Genomic DNA, 21,541 nt, shown 5'->3' on the forward strand with positions numbered 1-21,541 from the left:
GCTCCTTAGTTGTTCCCTCTGCCAGTTTCTGTTATATGTGAACATTGAAACACAGGTCTAACCTCCCATAGATCAGATCTACTTACAGTTGAGGGAAAAAGTAGATGAGTTCATCTACATATACCTAGCTCTATATAATATGTACAGTTAGAAAAAGGATAGAAGGCTTTTTTAAAACATTATTCATTTGTATAGCTATGAAAATAATTGGCTTTAGCCAAGCCCAAAGTACTTTTTAAAATGGAAGACAATTTTTTTCTAATTTTTCTTTATGTGTTTAATTAAGATCTCTGCTATAGTATTTTTTTCATTTTTCTCAACATAATTGACAATCTTAGAATATAACTAAATATTGTAATGGGATTTTCTCTGTGAATATAGCCAGTAACCAACCTCAAACTTAACATCCTGTGGCGTTCTAGAAGCTAATAATTTATTAAAAATATGGTCTTCTTGAATTAAATATGCTTTATATATATTATTATATGTATCTCAAAACCACTGTCATGTTTGAGAGTAGGAGAAACTTTGGTGAAACAGAAAAGGGAATAGAGGCAGCATTTGTTTCAGGCTTCTTCAGAACATCATAGAAAGGTTGGAATTGGAAATAGAGAACTTGGAAATCAGGAACGGGTCCTTATCCCCAGGTGTTGAAGATTAAACACCCGAGAAACACCCAAGCAAACATAGAAAGCAAGTCTTATTTAAGAAAGAGGCAGGTACAGAGACAGCAGAGAAGGGGGCCCATAGCTGAGAATTTGGGGGAGGGGATGGTCTTGTCTCATTTATAAATCCCAGAATCCCTGTTTTAATCCCAGCTTAAGGAGCAGGAGCACAGGGGTAATCACTTGTGCATTCCCAGAGGTGTTAGCAACCCATGGGGCAGAGAAGGGGAAAGTTAGCTGTTAGCAACCCATTTCCTTTTCTTTGATAGCCAACCCTCATTTTTCTAAGATCATTTATTATCTAGCTGACTACTTGTCTTTTGCCCCTATCTCAGAATGCTATAATCTTCAGTCTTATTCCTATCTCCAGAGGTCAGAAACATAAAAGTTCCATCCTTCAAATCACATGCTTGGTGCTTTTGATTATCAGCCCTGTCCTGAGGTTTTCCAGGTACCCACCAAGATTCTGATTGATATAACAAAGAAAGTCCTGTCACTCAGGAAATTTTAAGGGTTTTTAAAGCTTCCAGCCAGGAACCCACAATGACAGAAAATTAGCAGCACATGTTGCCTGGCATCATAGCACCTGACATATTTTTTCTTTGTGGGATGTGATATTCTATGATGTATGGGTCTAAACCAGAGATAGCAGAATTACAAATTTGAATTTCCATTGTTGAGCCTATAGAGAGGCATTGATGCCTTAGATAAATAACAGTTTTAAATTAATGTATGTTTTAGGAATATTCAGTTCCACTGTTTTCATAAGGAATGTAACCCCATTAATAAAAAGGAATTTGATGCTGTTGTTCTTCTTTGCCAATAGATACTCAGAGTTTCAGAGAGTTAAATAATTTCTCATGAGGATTATGATAATTCTCCCAAAATTTACCAATAAAAATGCTAATATAAAACACCATGTAATGTTATACCTTTTTTTTCAAGTAATCTTCCTTTTTGAGGCATCAACTGGAAAACCACTAGGTGATGGGAAGCTTCTTTCTCATAAGGTAATGGACATTAGCTATTTCTAATGTAAATAACTACTTTTTGTTTACTTTTAAAAATAGTTTCAAGGAGGAGAACAGAAATTAGTCTTATATTTAAAATCAGTGTGCATTCTACATATTTTGCCTAAAAATGTCACAAAGACTAGGCTCAGATAAAATCTGCAATAGGAAGCTATTATGAAAATTAATTGAATAAAAGGATCTGACTTATATGTCTATTTTCCAGGCTTTTTAGTGCTTTTCAACAGCATATTTTATACTGATTAAGCTTTCAGGACCTAGCAATAAATAAAAACTAATTTTTATTTTAAACCTCTTGCAGTTTTTTCATTGATTTATCCTTAAACAGCATTTTCTTTAAGACTATAATTACTCCATAAAGAAGTATAAAAATTTTTTATTGGCTTTTCATTTTTTTAATCTTAAAAAAAAGGAGCTCATTATATTACTGTGTCAAACAAGTGATGTGTTGGGTCTTAAGATGCTTTTAACTCAGTTGTTTTATACTGCTAAAAAACTGTTACTCTAAATTGTATTCTTCTTTCTATAAGTGCTGTTTTTAAATCTGAATAATGGATACATTCATTGATGTGGTTCAGAAATCAAAAAACATGAAAAAGTTTTACTATTATACCTGTTACTCATGAATACAGTTACTCCCTATCAAATAAGTAACCACTGTTATTAATCTCATATATACTTTCATAAATTTTTAGTGTATGTACAAACAAAACTGATATTTGATCTTTTTCCTCCTCTTAACCAAAAATGTAGTGTATAGCTTGGCACCTTGCTATTTTCACACAACACACTATTTCTGGAGATTTTTCTGTATCTATACATACTGTGCTTTCCCAATCCTTTTTCCTTCTACCATATAATGTACATTTTATGGATATATCAGAATTTATTTAACCTGGGCCCAGAGGGTGGACACTTAAGTTCTCTCTAGTCTTTTGCTTTTATAGTACTGCCAAGGTGAGTTACTTTGCTTATACATCATCTTGCTACAGTACTAGTTCTTCTTGCTACAGTTCTAGTATAACTGGCATTAATTCATGAAATGTTTCTGGCCCGAAAGATATGAGCATTTGTAATTTTAATGAGAGTTGTCAAGTTATCTTCCAAAGAGAGTGAATCAGTCTCACTTAGGAATATATGCATTGCCTGTTTCCCTACAACCTCTCCTTTATAAGTCATTTTAAATCAAGATGAAAATTTTTCCTTTTCAGTAGAAATAAGTATCTAAAAAATAAATTTCCCAAATAATAACAACCCAATCTAGAACTCAAATCTTTGTGTTATTAAATGAATATTAATTAGTACAGGGCAAAGTAGAAGGTTCTAATGAACAAAAAATTACTGTCATCTCCCACTACGAAGAATGACTCAGGATGAATAGAATAGAAATAGAGAGAGTAGAACTAGAAGATGGGGAAGTCCTGCTAAATGAAAAGGTAGACTCCTCCCCTTTGTGCATAGGTATTATTATTATTATTGTCCATGTTTAATTTTGATGGGGATTAATGCTTGGGGATTAAACCTAGGGCCTTGCACTTGCTAAATGGTAGGTGCTTTATAACTGAGCTACATCCCCAGTCCTTTTTATTTTTTATTTTGAGAACAGGGTTTCACTAAATTGGGGAGGGTCTTGCTAAGTTGCTGTGGCTGGCCTTTAACTTGCAATTCTCTTATGTCAGTTGCTAGGATTAGAGGTATGTGCCACTACACCTGGCAAAAATCAATTTCTTTAAAAGGTTTCCATTTTGAAAATTTCTAGCTGTATATTTCATGCATGTCTTAATATACATAGAACAAAATTCTTTACTTCCTTAAAATATAAATTGTGGTATTCCAGAAAAGAGCTGCATTTAACAAAAAATGTATTTGAATATGACCTATCAATTTGGATAGACGTATATTTTGTTTTGTTTTAAAAGGTGTTAATTACAGTACACGTAGATACAATGACTTGATGGTATGATCATGATTCTTGTTGAATTCACAGTTCCTAACTTCAGACACAGTAGGCAATAAATAAATAAATAATAAATAAATAAATCCCTGACACTGTGGCATGCACCTGTAGTTCCAGCTACTTGAGAAGCTAACACAGGAAGATTGCTTGAGGCCAGGAATTTAAGACCAGCCTGGGCAACCTAGTCAGACCATGTTCTATGATCCCCCAGAAATCCCTTTTGGATTGAATTGAAATGAATCCATTCTAAACCATTTCTAAGTTATAAGAAAGTTTATCTTACTAGCCAATATGGTAGCTTAATGTAGGATGCCAGAAATACTCTTATTTCTGGAAAAGCAATGGTCTTGGAATCAGGAGGCTGAGTTGTTAAGTTTCAGATCTGTTTGGTACCAAATTTTTCTGAGCAAAATTGCTTAACAAATATGGGTCTGATTTGCAAAATAAGTATTATAATAATACCTATATAAGATTTCCTATTTCACAGGAAATGAATATGAAAAATCTATAAAATCTAAGGCTCTGGAAGAATGAAATATTTCTACATATGTCCAAATTTTATTTTTAACTAATTCTTAAGATATAGGTATTAGCTAGTATACTTAGAATACATTCTTTTTGTGATAGGGGGGACCAGGGATTGAATTCAGGGGCACTTGACCACTGAGCCACATCCTCAGCCCTATTTTGTATTTTATTTAGAGGCAGGGTCTCATTGAGTTGCTCAGTGCCTCGTTTTTGCCGAGGCTGGCTTTGAACTTGTGATCTCCTGTCTCAGCCTCCTGAGCTGCATGCCACCACCGTGCCCAACTTAGAATACATTTTGGTAAGAGGGGCTTGTTCATTGAACTAAACCTCTCATTTGCCCCACCTTTTTCACCTGATCCTTTATGGATAATTCAGCAGGTTTCTCAGTGTACAGCATATCTATATACACTTTATTATGTTTTAAAGTCTATCTTTCCCTTGGATTGTAGGAAAAGAAGCTAAATTTTAGTGTAGCTTTTGAATTATTAATATATTGGCAACTTAAAATTATTTAAAAGGGACATTTTATCATTATAAATACGTGACATTTAATTGATCTTTAAATAAATATTATGATTAAATGATCAAAATGGTCTTGCAACTAAAACTAGTCCAACATTTATATATTTTTTAAAATTTTAGAATGAAATCTTGGAAATTGCTCTGGATCAAAAAGGACTTACCAATGATAGAAAAATTGCATTCATTGATAAAAATAGAGATCTCTATATCACTTCAGTGAAACGATTTGGGAAGGAAGAACAAATTATCAAACTTGGTAAGATTTTAATATGTTTTATATATTTAATTATTTTCTTAGCTCTACTCTATCTGTCATGTACCATTTTCCTTGCTTGAATGAATCTTAAAATGTTTTGGTCTCACATTTCTTAGCTGTTTCACTCCATTTTAATATCAAGTCTTTACTGCACCTAAATTGGCATTGAAAAAAAGACCTACAAATTAAAAATGTAATGGCTTAAAGTAGAAGATTCAAATATGTTCATTAATTTTTATGTGAATTTTGAATGTTTTATCATCATACATTCAGAAAGTAGAGACATCATTACCAAAAGTTAAATGGGATCTTGTTAGCTGATTTTAAAGATGTATTTTTGATACTTATATATCAAAACTAATAGAACATTAATATTCTTGTTAAATTAAGGAACAATGGTGCATACTTTGGCATGGTGTGATACATGCAATATCCTTTGTGGACTTCAAGATACTCGATTCACAGTGTGGTATTACCCCAATACGGTTTATGTGGACAGAGACATTTTGCCTAAAACTTTGTATGAAAGAGATGCAAGGTAACATTTTACTACATAGAAATCTGTGTTGTGGTAAATGAAACTATAATAGACTGTCATATATTCACTCTGATTTCAATTCTACACGGTATCTTATTTTCATCAAATAAATTGATCAGCTAAAACTAGCTTAATGAGGTCTAAGTGATGGAATTGAATTGAATATATAATATGAACTATTTATTTGCCTCTTAATATAATTTTCAAGCTTAGTAGTATTTAATGGTAGCTTCGATAATTTTCTTCAATGTGATTTAGTGATTTTAATACAGGCACTGTTAAGATTTTTCAGTGAAGCACAACTTTGTGATAACTACCCAAAACACAGATTATCATAGACTTCAAGACATTCAGGAATGTATATGTCTTTTAAATTGAATTTTTTGTTTTAGACTAAAAGTAAAAAAAAAAAAAAAGATTATAGGAAAACTCTTGGAGAAAATATAAGTTTGAGAAAAGGCTTCTATGAAAACCATAACTTGGTTTTCAAATCTGTTCTGAGTCTGTTTGTTTTTGCAGTGCTGGGGATCAAACCCAGGGCCTTAGACAGGCTAAGCAAGTGCTCTACCACTGACTACATGCCTAGAATTTGAGTTCATTTTTAATATTTGAGTTGACGGCCATAGGAAAATCAGAGGGATAGCAAAATAAAACCACTTAATTTTTAAATTAATGAAGTTAGTTACTTATTTAAAGTTTACCTTTTTATTATTAGAAAATAACATATAATCTTGGAATTCAGCTTAATTTTTATTAGTTTACCTCTTTTACTTCTAAAAACAAAAGTTTAGTTATTTAATCATTTACATGATTTATCTTAAGATGGAAAAAATATGTGTTAACTTTCTATCACTGTAACAAATATCTGATATAATCAACTTATAAAGAGAAAAGGCTTATTTTGGTTTAGTTTCAGACCATGATTGGTTGGCCCTGTTGCTTTTAGACCTGTGGTGAGGTAACACATCATGGTAGGAGCATATGGTGGAGCAGAACCACCCACTTATGTCTCAAAAGTGAAATAGACATAGAGAAAGGGGCTAGGGTCCCACTGTCCCTTGAGGGGCATTCTCCCAAATGACCTAAAGACCTCCTACTAGGCCCCATCACTTCCTCAGAGCATCACCCTTGGGAGCAAGCCTTTAACCACATGGACCTTGAGGGAACACAAGGTCCAAACTAGCAAAAGGTCACTTTAGATGCTTTTAAGAATAGCTTCAAATACATAAGAACTTTTGTCACTTTAGATTGAAAGTATATATTTCTTCAAATATGTGCATATAGCAAGTTAGATTCAAATATTTATTTGAATACATATATAACTTTGGAGGGAACATTTTAGAGTTTGAAAACTCCCTATGAGTGTCAGGGGTCTACTTCTCAAATTTATTACTATGAAAATTTTGCTCAGAATGTGACCTTAAATTGCCTTTTGTTATTTTTTAACAGTGAATTTAATAAAAATCCTCATATTGTGAGTTTTGTTGGAAATCAGGTAACTATAAGAAGAGCTGATGGCTCCCTGGTACACATCAGCATATCACCATATCCTGCTATTCTCCATGAATATGTAAGCAGTTCAAAATGGGAGGATGCTGTAAGACTTTGTCGCTTTGTTAAGGTACTTTACATTTCAGATACATAGTTATGTATATATTGTAAATGGGTTTACCTTTTTGCATGATGAGTAATGATAAAACTAAGGAGTAAAAATTTTATAAATAGGATCATGTCTTTTGCTTTATAAATGAACATGAGCAATTCAGAGGAATTGCTGTGTGATGTATTCTTTGAAGAAGCTATAATTAGATTAGTAGTTTGTAAATACTAGCATATATAAAAATCTTCTGTGGAACTTTTTATAAAAGTTTCCTAAATTCTACCCCACAGAGATTTTAATTCATTAAGTCTGGGTTGAGGATTAGGCATGTTTTTTAAGTTCTTCTGATGGTTCTTTTGTATAACTAAGATTAAGAATCTCTTCTTTAGATCAGCATTTCTCAAATTATTTGAATTCAGTATTTTCCAAAAATGTTTGATCATAGATCTCTTTTATTGAATATCAGTTAACATCCCTCAGAATACACTTTGTAAAATAACAGATGCTTTTCCTTATAATGAATTGGTAGTAGCTGTTTGTCACTATAGTATTGTTTGAGAACATCACACAATTATGTTCCTCTGCTTCCCTGTAATATATAATTTCTGGTCCCTCATTAAAGAGACGGGAGGGCTTATACCCTTAAATTATTTCAAATTAAAAACAAAACAAAACAAAATAACAACCTTGGGCTGAGTGTAACTCAGTGGTAGAACAGTTGCCTACCATGTGCCAGACCTTGGATCTAGTTCCCAGTATCACAAAAATAAATAAGCAAATAAATAAATCCTTGATAACTAGAAAAGTATTTAGAAAATTTTATTTGAAAATTCTCTGTTATTAATGTATTTTTAACAAAGTAACCACGATGAAATCCTCACATTATTTTTTTAGTTTTTTTCATTGCCATGTTCCATAATTTAATTTTTTAAATTAACTGCTTTAATTATTATTTTACTAGGAGTTTGTTTTAAGACAGTTCAGCCATGTAGTTGAGGTAATTCTTATGTTTTACTTTAGGAGCAAACCATGTGGGCTTGCCTAGCTGCTATGGCACTTGCTAATCGAGACATGACTACTGCAGAAATAGCCTATGCAGCAATTGGTGAGGTAAGTAAATAATGTTTACATATATAATGTGTAATTTTTCTCACCATAATTTGTCATATTTCTATTGTTTTTCACTTCAAATGTTTTTCTTTTGTTTTAGATTGATAAGGTTCAATACATCAATTCAATAAAAGATCTTCCCTCTAAAGAATCAAAAATGGCTCACATACTAATGTTTAGTGGAAACATACAGGAGGCTGAAATAATACTTCTTCAAGCTGGCCTTATTTATCAAGCAATTCAGATCAATATTAATCTCTATAACTGGGAAAGGTAATAAAAATGCTTTTCATTAATTCTAAAATCTGACTGACCTTAATGTATTTTTCCATTTAGCACTTAGTAAATTATATTTTTCTATTGTATTAATAGTTTCCTATCACCACACAGTTTATTCATATTTATATTTGTGAATAGTTTACAATTAAAGATTTATGTATTCTCTGAATTTGTGATTAGTTAAAAGTTGGGGGTGTGAAGAAGAGAGTCTATGATGTCTCCCAAATTTCTGATATTAATACTAAGAAGATGGTGGCACTGCTAGCAGATTTTGTAGCGAAGATAGTGAGTTCACTTTTAGCTAAGTAGAATTTGAAATACTTATGAAGAAACATCTGATAATAGTTTATTGAATGGACCTGAAACTCATGAGAAACTTTTGAACAGGATTTTTAGATTATAAGTCACCAGGAAATGGACAATAGTTGAAGCAAGAAGAAAGGAGTGGTCAGGAGCAACGTTCCATTAGACTTTGGGACAAATTGCTTTCTGAGACAGAGTGGCATGCTAATCTTCTCTGATGTATTAAATCCTTCCACTCATTCTCAGAACGTGTATCCCAGTGAACAAAGATAACTCATATATCTCCCAATCGTAAGGCCTTATATTTATAACTCTTAGGCTGTCTACAAAAATTCTAATCTCTATCTCTGTTTTTCTCTTGAATAGAAGTAATAAAAATGGCAGATGGTTAATTTTGTGATATACTGTAATTGCTTTATTTATGTCCTAATGACCTATACTATTCATTTAATTCAGACATTCTATTTCTGTCCCTTTTTTGTTGGGGGTGGGGGTTAACTAGGGATTGAGCTCAGGGGAACATGGTCACTAAGCCATATTCCCAGCCCTACTTTGTATTTTATTTGGAGACAGGAACTGACTGAGTTAACTTGATTTTGCTGAATCTGGCTTTGAACTTGTGATCCTCCTGCCTCAGCCTCCGGAGCTGCTGGAATTATAGACCTCCGCCACCACACTCAGCTATGTTCTTTATTCACACAAATTGGTTGTCATTGTTTTTAACTGAATAAAGAATCATGAAATATGTTGTTGGTACTGTAAAAATGCAAAGGCCATTGTCCTTGTCTGCAATTTATTCACAATTCATCTATTTAGATGCAGGATCTCTGGTCTAATTCCTAGGTCCTTGATCCACTTTGAGTTGAGTTTTGTACAGGGTGGAGGGAATTAATTAATTAATTAATTAATTTCATTTTGCTGCATATGGATTTCCAGTTTTCCCAGCACCATTTGTTGAAGAGGCTATTTTTTCTCCAATATATGTTTTTGACACCTTTGTCTAGTCTGAGATAACTGTATTTATGTGGGTTAGTCTCTGTGTCCTATATTCTGTACCATTGGTCTACATGTCTATTTTGGTGCCAATACCATGCTGATTTGTTACTATTGCTCTGTAGTATATAGTTCAAGGTCTGGTGTTGTGATGCTGCCTGCTTCACTTTTCTTGCTAAGGATTGCTTTGGCCATTCTGGGTCTCTTATTTTTCCAGATGGATTTTATGATTGCTTTTTCTATTTCTATAAAGAATGTCATTGGGAATTTGATTGGATTTGCATCAAATCTGTATAGTGCTTTTGGTAGTATGATCATTTTGTCAATATTAATTCTGCCTATCCAAGAGATCTTTCTATCTTCTAAGGTCTTGTTTAATTTCTTAAAATAACTGGTTTGAGGAAAGAATATAGCTAAGATTAACCAAAAGAACTTGAAGAATGAAAAAAGAAAGAGATCAGCAGGTACATATCTGTTGAATATGAACATTCAAGTGTCTAGTTTAAGAAGAGGAATCAGCAAAAGAGATCAGGAAGAAACAAAAAGATGAAATTTTTTAAAAAAATTTATGGAAAAATTACAAACACAAAAATAGAATAGTATAGTTAATAGTATAGTAGTATACTAGTATAATAATATTATAGCAATATAATAATATAAGAGTAAAAATAGAGAATAGTATACTAATCTCCATGTACCCATCAGTTCTCTTCAATAATCAACCAATTTGTAGATAATCTCCCTTTTTTTCTCTATTTAATGTGACCTAATCATAATCATCATATAATTTTACCTATAAATATTTTAGTTTATATCTCTAAAAGTTTTTTAATATAGTCCCAGTACCATGATTGTATCTTTTTTTTTAAATTACTTTGTAGTTGTAGATGGATAACATGCCTTTATTTTATTTGTTTATTTTTATGGTGGGCTAAGGATGGAACTCAGTGCCTCATGCATGCTAGGCAAGTACTCTGCCACTGGGCTACAGCCCCAGCTCTCATGATCATATCTTAAAAGGTTCACATTTTTGTATTCAGTGCTCTTATTTCTCTGTTGATCTATAAATATTTTGTTTTATGGTTTGAATCAGGATCCAAAAAAAGATCCACATATTGTGATTAGTTGATGCATTCTTAAGGGTTTTTTTTTGTTTGTTTGTTTTGTTTTTAGCATCGGTTCTTCTATTTCTGTTTATGTTTTCTTGCAATTTCTCCATTGAATGAACTGGCCCTATACAAACCCCATAGTCTGGACATTGTTGATTGCATCTTTATAGTATCATTATATTATTAGCATATTCCTCTATATCCTGAATTAGTTTCTGATTGGTTGTTGAATATAGAAACTTGGTAGGTTTAAATTTTATTTTTCTGGGGGAAGGGCTGGCTAAGGATCTATAATAGGTGGTGGTGTATATGTTTCCATGGTAACTATTTTTCTGATGTTAGTAAGCCATTGATGATCACTGTCTAGATCCATTAATTAGGGGTTATAAAGTTGTGCTATTTCTAATTCTGATATTCTAGAAGTATAGAATTTAAGTATTAGATGATGAATATATTAGATTACTTTTAAGATCCTTGAATTTCTATTATTTGTTTAAATTCTCTAGAAGAGAACAGATTTTATTTATTTATATGTGTTACTCTATATGAGAGGCATAGATGTTTTAAGTTATGCTTTTGTCTTTCCTATTTGGACTTGAAAATTGCTTGCAACCTAACAAGAAGCAGTTCTTTTTTGTTTTTTTAACATGACAGTGATTTTGAAATATTATACATACATAGAATAAGTATAACATGGTCTAATTAGGATCCCACCATTATTGTGGTTGTACTTAATGTGCAGTTGTATGGGTCGTGTATATACGAAGATAGGAAAGATATGTCCAGTTCATCCTTTTGTCTTTCCTGTTGCCATCTTTCTTCCCTTCCCACTTTGTCCAGTCCAATGAACTGCTAATCTTTCTTCCCTTGTTAGCATCTACATATCAAAGAGAACATTCTGCTTTTGATTTTTTGGGATTGGGTTATTTTACATAGCATGATAGCCATTTATTTACCAGCAAATGTTATAATTTCATTCTCTTTTATGGCTGAGTAATATTACATTGAGTATATATACCATGTTTTCTTTATTCATTCTTCTGTTGTAGGGCACTTAAGTTGGTTCCATAATTTAGGTATTGTGAATTGAACTGCTGTAAACATTGATGAGGTTGTATCTCTGTAGTATGCTGATTTAGAATGTATTTTGGGTATAAACCAAGGAGTGGGATAGCTGAGTCAAATGATGGTTCCATTCCAAGTTTTCTGAGGAATCTCCATACTGCTTTCTAGATTCCTTACACCAATTTGCAGTCCCACCATCGATGTATGAGTGATCCTTTTCCCCACATTCTCACCAATATTTATTGTTGCTTGTATTCTTGATAATTGCCATTCTGGCTGGGATGAGATGAAATCTTAGAATAGTTTTGATTTGCATTTTTCTAATTGCTAGAGATGTTGAACATTTTAAAATGTTTGACCATTCATATTTCTTCTTCTGTGAAGTCTTTTTAGGAAGGAAGCCCATTATTGGTGTTGAGTTTTTTGAGTTCTTTACATATCCTGAAGATTAATGCTGTATCTGAGGTACATGTGGTAAAGATTTGCTCCCATTCTGAGGGTTCTCTGTTCTCCTTATTGATTATTTTCTTTGCTGAGAAGAAGCTTTTTAGTTGGGTTCCATCCCATTTATTGATTCTTGATTTTATTTCTTGCGTTTTAAGAGTTGTTAAGAAAGTCAGTTCCTAAGCCAATATGGTGAAGATTTGGTCCTACTTTTCCCTCTATTTTAAAAAAATATTTATTTTTTAGTTGTAGTTGAACACAATACCTTTATTTTACTTATTTTTATGTGATGCTGAGGATTGAACCCAGGTCCTCACACATGCTAAGTGAGCGCGCTACTGCTGAGCCACAACCCCAGCCCCACTTACTTTTTCTTCTATTAGGCACAGGGTCTCTGTTCTCTTAGTTCTCTGCCTAAGTTTTTGATCCACTTTGTGTTTAATTTTGTGGAGGGTGAGAGATGGGGGTTTAATTTCATTTTGCTACTTATGGATTTCAAGTTTTCCTAGCAATGTTTGTTGAAGAGACTATCTTCTCCAATGTATGCTTATGGTACCTTTGTCTAGATTGAGATACTGTGTTTATGTGGTTTTGTCTCTGTGTCATCTATTCTGTTCCATTGGTCTATGTGTCTGTTTTGGTGCCAATACCATGCCATTTTTGTTACTCTGGCTCTGTAGTACAGTTCAAGATCTGGTATTATGATGCCTTCTGCTTCACTCGTCTTGCTAAGGATTGCTTTGTCTGTTCTGGGCCTCTTACTTTTCCAAATGAATTTTATGATTGCTTTTTCTATTTCTATGAAGAATGTCATTGGGATTTTAATAGGAATCACATTAAATCTGTTTGGCGCTTTTGGTAGTATGGCCATTTTAAAATGTCTATTTTGCCTATCTAAAAGCATGAGAGATTTTTCTAGCTTCCAGGATCTTCTTCAATTTCTTTCCTGTAGTTTTCAATGTAGAGGTCTTGCACCTCTTTTATTAGACTGATTCCCAAATATTTTACTTTTTTTTCAGGCTACTGTGAATGAGGTAGTTTTCTTAATTTCTTTTACAGTGGATTCATCACTTATGTATAGAAATGCATTTGATTTATGAGAGTTGATTTTATATCTTGCTACTTTCCTGAATTCATTCACGAATTCTAGAAGTTTTCTGGTAGAATTCTTTGGATCTTCTAAATATAGAATCATGTCATTGGCAAATAGTGATAGTTTGAGTTCTCCTTTTCCTATTTGTATCCAGTTTTTTGAACATGAAGGGGTGCTATATTTTGTCATGCTTTTTCTGCATCTATTGGTTTACTTCCATCTCTGGATGTCTATGAAGCATTTAAATGTATCATGACAAAAACAGAACTCTTGAAAAACTAGAGGTGGTAGAAACATACCTCAACATTGTAAAAGCTATCCATGCTAAACACAAGGCCAAATCATTCTAAATTGAAAACATTCCCTCTAGAAACTGAAATAGACAAGAATGCACTCTTTCACCACTTCTATTCAACGTAGTCCTGGAAACTCTAGCCAGAGCAATTAGATGAAAGAAATTAAAGGCATACAAATAGGAAAAGAAGAATTCAAACTACCACTATTCTCATTTACCTCTAAGTATTTTTTTATTTCATTCCTGATTTCTTCTGCTATCCATTCATTATTCAATAATGTATTATTTAGTCTCCACACGTTGGAGTAGCTTTTGTTTTTTATTTTATCATCGATTTCTTTTTTTTATTATTTTTATTGTTGGTTGTTGAAAACATTACATAGTTCTTGACATATCATATTTCACACTTTGATTCAAGTGGGTTATGAACTCCCATTTTTACCCCGTATACAGATTGCAGAATCACATCGGTTACACATCCACTGATTTACATATTGCCATACTAGTGTCTGTTGTATTCTGTTGCCTTTCCTATCCTCTACTATCCCCCCTTCCCTCCCCTCCCCTCCCCTCTTCTCTCTCTACTCCCTCTACTGTAATTCATTTCTCCCCCTTGTTTTTTTTTTTCCCTTTCCCCTCACTTCCTCTTGTATGTAATTTTGTATAACCCTGAGGGTCTCCTTCTATTTCCATGCAATTTCCCTTTTCTCTCCCTTTCCCTCCCACCTCTCATCCCTGTTTAATGTTAATCTTCTTCTCATGCTCTTCCTCCCTACTCTGTTCTTAGTTACTCTCCTTATATCAAAGAAGACATTTGGCATTTGTTTTTTAGGGATTGGCTAGCTTCACTTAGCATAATCTGCTCTAATGCCATCCATTTCCCTGCAAATTCTAAGATTTTGTCATTTTTTAATGCAGAGTAATACTCCATTGTGTATAAATGCCACATTTTTTTTTTTTTTTATCCATTCGTCTATTGAAGGGCATCTAGGTTGGTTCCACAGTCTTGCTATTGTGAATTGTGCTGCTATGAACATCGATGTAGCAGTGTCCCTGTAGTATGCTCTTTTTAGGTCTTTAGGGAATAGACCGAGAAGGGGAATAGCTGGGTCAAATGGTGGTTCCAGTCCCAGCTTTCTAAGAAATCTCCGTACTGCTTTCCAATTGGCCGCACCAATTTGCAGTCCCACCAGCAATGTACAAGTGTACCCTTTTCCCCACATCCTCGCCAGCATTTGTTGTTGTTTGACTTCATAATGGCTGCCAATCTTACTGGAGTGAGATGGTATCTTAGGGTGGTTTTGATTTGCATTTCTCTGACTGCTAGAGATGGTGAGCATTTTTTCATGTACTTGTTGATTGATTGTATGTCCTCCTCTGAGAAGTGTCTGTTCAGGTCCTTGGCCCATTTGTTGATTGGGTTATTCTCTTACTGTCTAATTTTTTGAGTTCTTTGTATACTCTGGATATTAGGGCTCTATCTGAAGTGTGAGGAGTAAAGATTTGTTCCCAGGATGTAGGCTCCCTATTTACCTCTCTTATTGTTTCTTTTGCTGAGAAAAAACTTTTTAGTTTGAGTAAGTCCCATTTGTTGATTATAGTTATTAACTCTTGTGCTATGGGTGTCCTATTGAGGAATTTGGAGCCCGACCCCACAGTATGTAGATCGGAGCCAACTTTTTCTTCTATCAGATGCTGTGTCTCTGATTTGATATCAAGCTCCTTGATCCATTTTGAGTTAACTTTGGTGCATGGCGAGAGAAAGGGATTCAGTTTCATTTTGTTGCATATGGATTTCCAGTTTTCCCAGCACCATTTGTTGAAGATGCTATCCTTCCTCCATTGCATGCTTTTAGCCCCTTTATCAAATATAAGAATAGTTGTAATTTTGTGGATTGGTTTCTGTGTCCTCTATTCTGTACCATTGTTCCACCCACCTGTTTTGGTACCAGTACCATGCTGTTTTAGTTACTATTGCTCTGTAGTATAGTTTGAAGTCTGATATCGCTATACCGCCTGATTCACACTTCCTGCTTAGAGTTGTTTTTGCTATTCTGGGTCTTTTATTTTTCCATATGAATTTCATGATTGCTTTCTCTATTTCTACAAGAAATGCTGTTGGGATTTTGATTGGCATTGCATTAAACCTATAGAGAACTTTTGGTAATATCGCCATTTTGATGATGTTGGTTCTGCCTATTCATGAACAGGGTATATTTTTCCATCTTCTAAGAAATTCTTCTATTTCTCTCTTTAGGGTTCTGTAGTTTTCATTGTATAAGTCTTTCACCTCTTTTGTTAGGTTGATTCCCAAGTATTTTATTTTATTTTATTTTTTGAGGATATTGTGAATGGAGTGGTTGTCCTCATTTCCCTTTCAGAGGATTTGTCGCTGATATACAGGAATGCCTTTGATTTATGCGTGTTGATTTTATATCCTGCCACTTTGCTGAATTCATTTATTAGCTCTAATAGTTTCTTTGTAGACCCTTTTGGGTCTGCTAGGTATAGAATCATGTCTTCTGCAAATAGTGATAATTTAAGTTCTTCTTTTCCTATTTTGATGCCTTTAATTTCTTTCGTCTGTCTCATTGCTCTGGCCAGTGTTTCGAGAACTATGTTGAACAGAAGTGGTGATAGAGGGCATCCCTGTCTTGTTCCAGATTTTAGAGGGAATGCCTTCAATTTTTCTCCATTCAGAATGATGCTAGCCTGAGGCTTAGCATAGATAGCTTTTACAATATTGAGGTATGTTCCTGTTATCCCTAGTTTTTCTAGAGTTTTGAACATGAAGGGATGCTGTACTTTGTCGAATGCTTTTTCTGCATCTATCGATATGATCATATGGTTCTTATCTTTAAGTCTATTGATGTGGTGAATAACATTTATTGATTTCCGTATATTGAACCATCCTTGCATCCCAGGGATGAATCCTACTTGATCATGGTGCACAATTTTTTTGATATGTTTTTGTATCCGATTTGCCAGAATTTTATTGAGGATTTTTGCATCTAGATTCATTAGAGATATTGGTCTGTAGTTTTCTTTCTTTGAAGTGTCTTTGTCTGGTTTAGGAATCAGGGTGATGTTGGCCTCGTAGAATGAATTTGGAAGTTCTCCCTCTTTCTCTATTTCCTGGAATAGCTTGAAAAGTATTGGTATGAGTTCTTCTTTAAAGGTTTTGTAAAACTCTGCTGTATACCCATCCGGTCCTGGGCTTTTCTTAGTTGGTAGTCTTTTGATGTTTTCTTCTATTTCCTCGATTGATATTGGTCTGTTTAGGTTGTCTATATCCTCCTGACTCAATCTGGGCAGATCATATGACTTAAGAAATTTGATGCCTTCACTATCTTCTATTTTATTGGAGTATAAGGATTCAAAATAATTTCTAATTATCTTCTGTATTTCTCGCGTGTCTCTTTTGATATTGCCTTTTTCATCCCGATTGCTAGTAATTTGAGTTCTCTCTCTTCTTCTCTTCGTTAGCATGGCTAAGGGTCTGTCGATCTTATTTATTTTTTCAAAGAACCAACTTTTAGTTTTGTCAATTTTTTCAGTTGTTTCTTTTGTTTCGATTTCATTAATTTCATCTCTGATTTTAATTATTTCTTGCCTTCTACTTCTTTTGCTGTTGATTTGCTCTTCTTTTTCTAGGATTTTGAGATGAAGTGTGAGATCATTTATTTGTTGGTTTTTTCTTTTTTTAAGGAATGAACTCCAGGCAATGAATTTTCCTCTTAGAACTGCTTTCATTGTGTCTGATAGATTCCTATGTGTTGTGTCTGTGTTTTCATTTATCTCTAAGAATTTGTTAATTTCCTCCTTAATGTCTTCTATAACCCATTGATCATTCAGTAACCTATTGTTCATTCTCCAAGTGATGCATGATTTTTCCTTCCTTCTTTTATCATTGATTTTCAGTTTCATTCCATTATGATCAGATAAGATGCACGGTATTATCTCTACTCCTTTATAATGTCTAAGGGTTACCCTGTGACATAATATATGATCTATTTTTGAGAAGGATCCATGTGCTGCTGAGAAAAAAGTGTAACTGCTTGATGTTGGGTGGTATATTCTATATATGTCAATTAAGTCTAGGTTATTAATTATATTATTGAGTTCTATAGTTTCTTTATTCAACTTTTGTTTGGAAGATCTGTCCAGTGGTGAGAGAGGTGTGTTAAAGTCTCCCATAATTATTGTATGGTGGTCTATTAGACTCTTGAACTTGAGAAGAGTTTGATTGATGAACATAGCTGCACCATTGTTTGGAGCATATATATTTATGATTGTTATGTCTTGTTGGTGTATGGATCCCTTGAGCAGTATGTAGTGTCCCTCTTTATCCCTTTTGATTAACTTTGGCTTGAAATCTATTTTATTTGATATGAGTATAGACACTCCTGCTTGTTTCCAAAGTCCATATGAGTGATATGATTTTTCCCAACCTTTCACCTTCAGTCTGTGTATGTCTTTTCCTATCAAATGTGTCTCCTGTAGGCAGCATATTGTTGGATCTTTTTTTTTTTTTTTGATCCATTCTACTAGCCTGTGTCTCTTAATTGGTGAGTTTAAGCCATTAACATTTAGGGTTTTTATTGAGATATGGATTGTTCTTCCAGCCATATTTGTTTATTTATGTTATTTAACATGGTTTTTTTTTTCCTCTTTGATTATTTTTCCCTTTCCTGTACTACCTTCCACTGTTGGTTTTCATTGTTATTTTCCATTTCCTCTTCCTGTAATGTTTTGCTGAGGATGTTTTGAAGAGATGGTTTTCTAGCTGCAAATTCTTTTAACTTTTGTTTATCGTGAAAGGTTTTAATTTCCTCTTCCATCCTAAAGCTTAATTTCGCTGGATACACAATTCTTGGTTGGAACCCATTTTTTTTCAGCGTTTGAAATATGTTGTTCCAGGATCTTCTAGCTTTCAGAGTCTGTGTTGAAAGATCAGCTGTTATCCTCATTGGTTTACCCCTAAATATAATCTGCTTCCTTTCTCTTGAAGTTTTTAAAATTCTGTCCTTATTCTGTATGTTGGGCATCTTCATTATAATGTGTCTAGGTGTGGATCTCTTATGATTTTGCACATTCGGCGTCCTGTAGTCTTCTAGGATTTGGGATTCTGTCTCGTTCTTCAACTCTGGGAAGTTTTCTCGTATTATTTCGTTGAACAGATTGCTCATTCCTTTGGTTTGGACCTCTATACTTTCCTGTATCCCAATGACTCTTAAGTTTGGTCTCTTTATGTTATCCCAAATTTCTTGGATGTTCTGCTCATGGTTTCTTAACAGTCTCGCTGAGCTGTCTATGTTCTTTTCAAGTTGAAATACTTTATCTTCATTGTCTGATATTCTATCTTCTAAGTGTTCTACTCTGCTGGTAGTATTCTCATTTGAGTTTTTAAGTTGGTTTATTGGTTCCTGCATTTCTAGGATTTCTGTTTGTTTGTTTTTTATAACCTCTATCTCCCTGTATAGTTGATCTTTTGCTTCTTGGATTTGTTTATGTAATTCATTGTCGAAGTGATCTTTCATTGTCTGATTTTGCCATCTAGTGTCTTCCTTCAGACTCCAGATCATCTGAAGCATGTAAATCCTGAATTCTTTATCTGACATTCCATCTGCTGCAGCTATTACCTCTTCTAAGGTTGAGTCGACCTGCATTGCTTGTGGTCCTTTCTTTCCTTGTCTTTTCATACTGCTCACGTTTCTTTCTGCTTGGTGAAACTGTTGTGTTATTGAATTTTCCCCCTATATATTTATATTGCTCTTGTATAGTTGCAAAGTCTCCCTTGCAGGGGCGGCGGCGGGTGTGCTCCTCCTCCAATTGTGGTGATCTGTCTATCTCGCTGGCGGGCCACTGGGCCCCTTCTCCAGGTCGCGTGGTCAGCCTACCTTGCGGGCAACGGCTGGGCCCCTCCTCCAATAGGGATGATCTGTCTACCACACTGGCAGGCCACTGGACCTGTTCTCCAGGTTGCAGGTCTGCCTACCTTGCAGGCGCAGGTGGCGGCTGTGCCCCTCCTCCAATTGGGGTGATCTTTCAACTAGGCCGGCGTGCTGCCGGGCCCCTTCTCTGGGACGCGCGGTCTGCCTACCTTGTGGGTGGCAGCTGGGACCTTCCTCCAATTGGGGTGATGTGTCTACCACGCCAGCGGGCCGCTGGGCCTGTTCTCCTGGTAGGTCGAAGGTCTGCCTACCTTGCAGGTGCGGGCGGCAGCTCTGCCCCTTCTCTAATTGGGGTGATGTGTCTACCACGCTGGCGGGCCCCTGGGCCTGTTCTGCTGGTCGGTGGCAGATCTGCCTACCTTGCAGGCGCGGGCGGCGGCTCTGCTCTGCCCCTCCTCCAATCGGGGTGATGTGTCTACCATGCCGGCAGGCCGCTGGACCTGCTCTACCAGTGAGTCACAGGTCTGCCCACCTTGCAGGCGCGGGAGGCGAGTCTGCTCCGCCCCTCCTCCAATTGGGGCTATGTGTCTACCACGCCGGCGGGCCGCTGGGCCTGCCCCGCCGGTCGGTCGCAGGACTGCCCACCTTGCAGGCGTGGGAGTTGGCTCTGTTCCGCCCCTCCTCCAATTGTGGCGATGTGTCTACCATGCCAGCAGGACGCTGGGCCTGCTCCACCGGTCGGTCTCAGATCTGCCCATCTTGCAGGCGCGTGCAGCGGCTCTGCTCCACACCTCCTCCAATTGTGGCGATGTGTCTACCATGCCAGCAGGCCGCTGGGCCTGCTCCACCGGTCGGTCTCAGGTCTGCCCATCTTGCAGGCGCGTGCGGCGGCTCTGCTCCACACCTCCTCCAATTGGGGCGATGTGTCTACCACACCGGCTGGCCGTTGGGCCTGCTCCGCTGGTCGGTCGCAGGTCTGCCTACCTTGCAGGCGAGGGCGGCGGCTCTGCTCTGCCACTCCTCCAATTGGGGCGATGTGTCTACTACGCCGGCAGGCCGCTGGGCCTGCTCCGCTGGTCGGTCGCAGGTCTGCCTACCTTGCAGGCGCGGGTGGCGGCTCTGCTCCGCCACTCCTCCAATTGGGGTGATGTGTCTACCACGCTGGCGGGCCGCTGGGCCTGCTCTGCCGGTCGGTCTGCCCACCTTGCAGGCGCGTGCGGCGGCTCTGCTTCGCACCTCCTCCAATTGGGGCGATGTGTCTACCATGCCGGCAGGCCGCTGGGCCTGCTCCGCTGGTTGGTCGCAGGTCTGCCTACCTTGCAGGCGCGGGCGGCAGCTCTGCTCCGCACCTCCTCCAATTGGGGCGATGTGTCTACCATCCCGGCGGGCCGCTGGGCCTGCCCCGCTGGTCGGTTGCAGGTCTGCCCACCTGCAGGCGCGGTAGGCGGCTCTGCTCCGCCCGTCCTCCAATTGGGGCGATGTGTCTACCACGCCGGCGGGCCGCTGGGCTGTCATCGATTTCTAATTTCATTCCGTGATGATCTGTTAGAATGCAGGTACTATCTGTATTTCTTTATATTTTTGAGAGTTACTATGTGGTATAAGATGTGGTCTATCTTAGAGAAAGATCTGTGTGCTGCTGAGAAGAGAATGTATTCATTCATGATGGATGAAATATTCTGTATATCTCTGTTAAGTCCAAATTATTAGTTGTAAATAATACAACCGATAGTTGTATAGTTTCTTTGTCTAGTTTTTGTTTGGAAGATCTATTCATTAGTGAGAGAGGTGTGTTAAAGTCATCCAGTATAATTGTGTTATAGTCTATTTGACTCTTGAAGTTTAGAAGGGTTTGTTTG

General features: G+C 36.2%; 1 protein-coding gene across 2 annotated transcripts in view; it reads left to right on the plus strand.

The window, feature by feature from the left end:
• Positions 1 to 21,541, plus strand: part of Ift80 (intraflagellar transport 80) — a 142,164-nt gene that overhangs the window by 93,883 nt on the left and 26,740 nt on the right. For both annotated transcript variants that reach the window (XM_071615516.1, XM_027934018.2), the window contains 6 exons: positions 1,611 to 1,675; positions 4,824 to 4,959; positions 5,350 to 5,497; positions 6,947 to 7,118; positions 8,118 to 8,207; positions 8,308 to 8,480. In XM_071615516.1, the coding sequence (XP_071471617.1) occupies positions 1,611 to 1,675; positions 4,824 to 4,959; positions 5,350 to 5,497; positions 6,947 to 7,118; positions 8,118 to 8,207; positions 8,308 to 8,480 (784 nt within the window). The remainder of the gene's footprint in view (positions 1 to 1,610; positions 1,676 to 4,823; positions 4,960 to 5,349; positions 5,498 to 6,946; positions 7,119 to 8,117; positions 8,208 to 8,307; positions 8,481 to 21,541) is intronic.

The sequence above is a fragment of the Marmota flaviventris genome, chromosome 8, assembly GCF_047511675.1.
Source record: "Marmota flaviventris isolate mMarFla1 chromosome 8, mMarFla1.hap1, whole genome shotgun sequence".
Classification (NCBI taxonomy): Eukaryota; Metazoa; Chordata; class Mammalia; order Rodentia; family Sciuridae; genus Marmota; species Marmota flaviventris.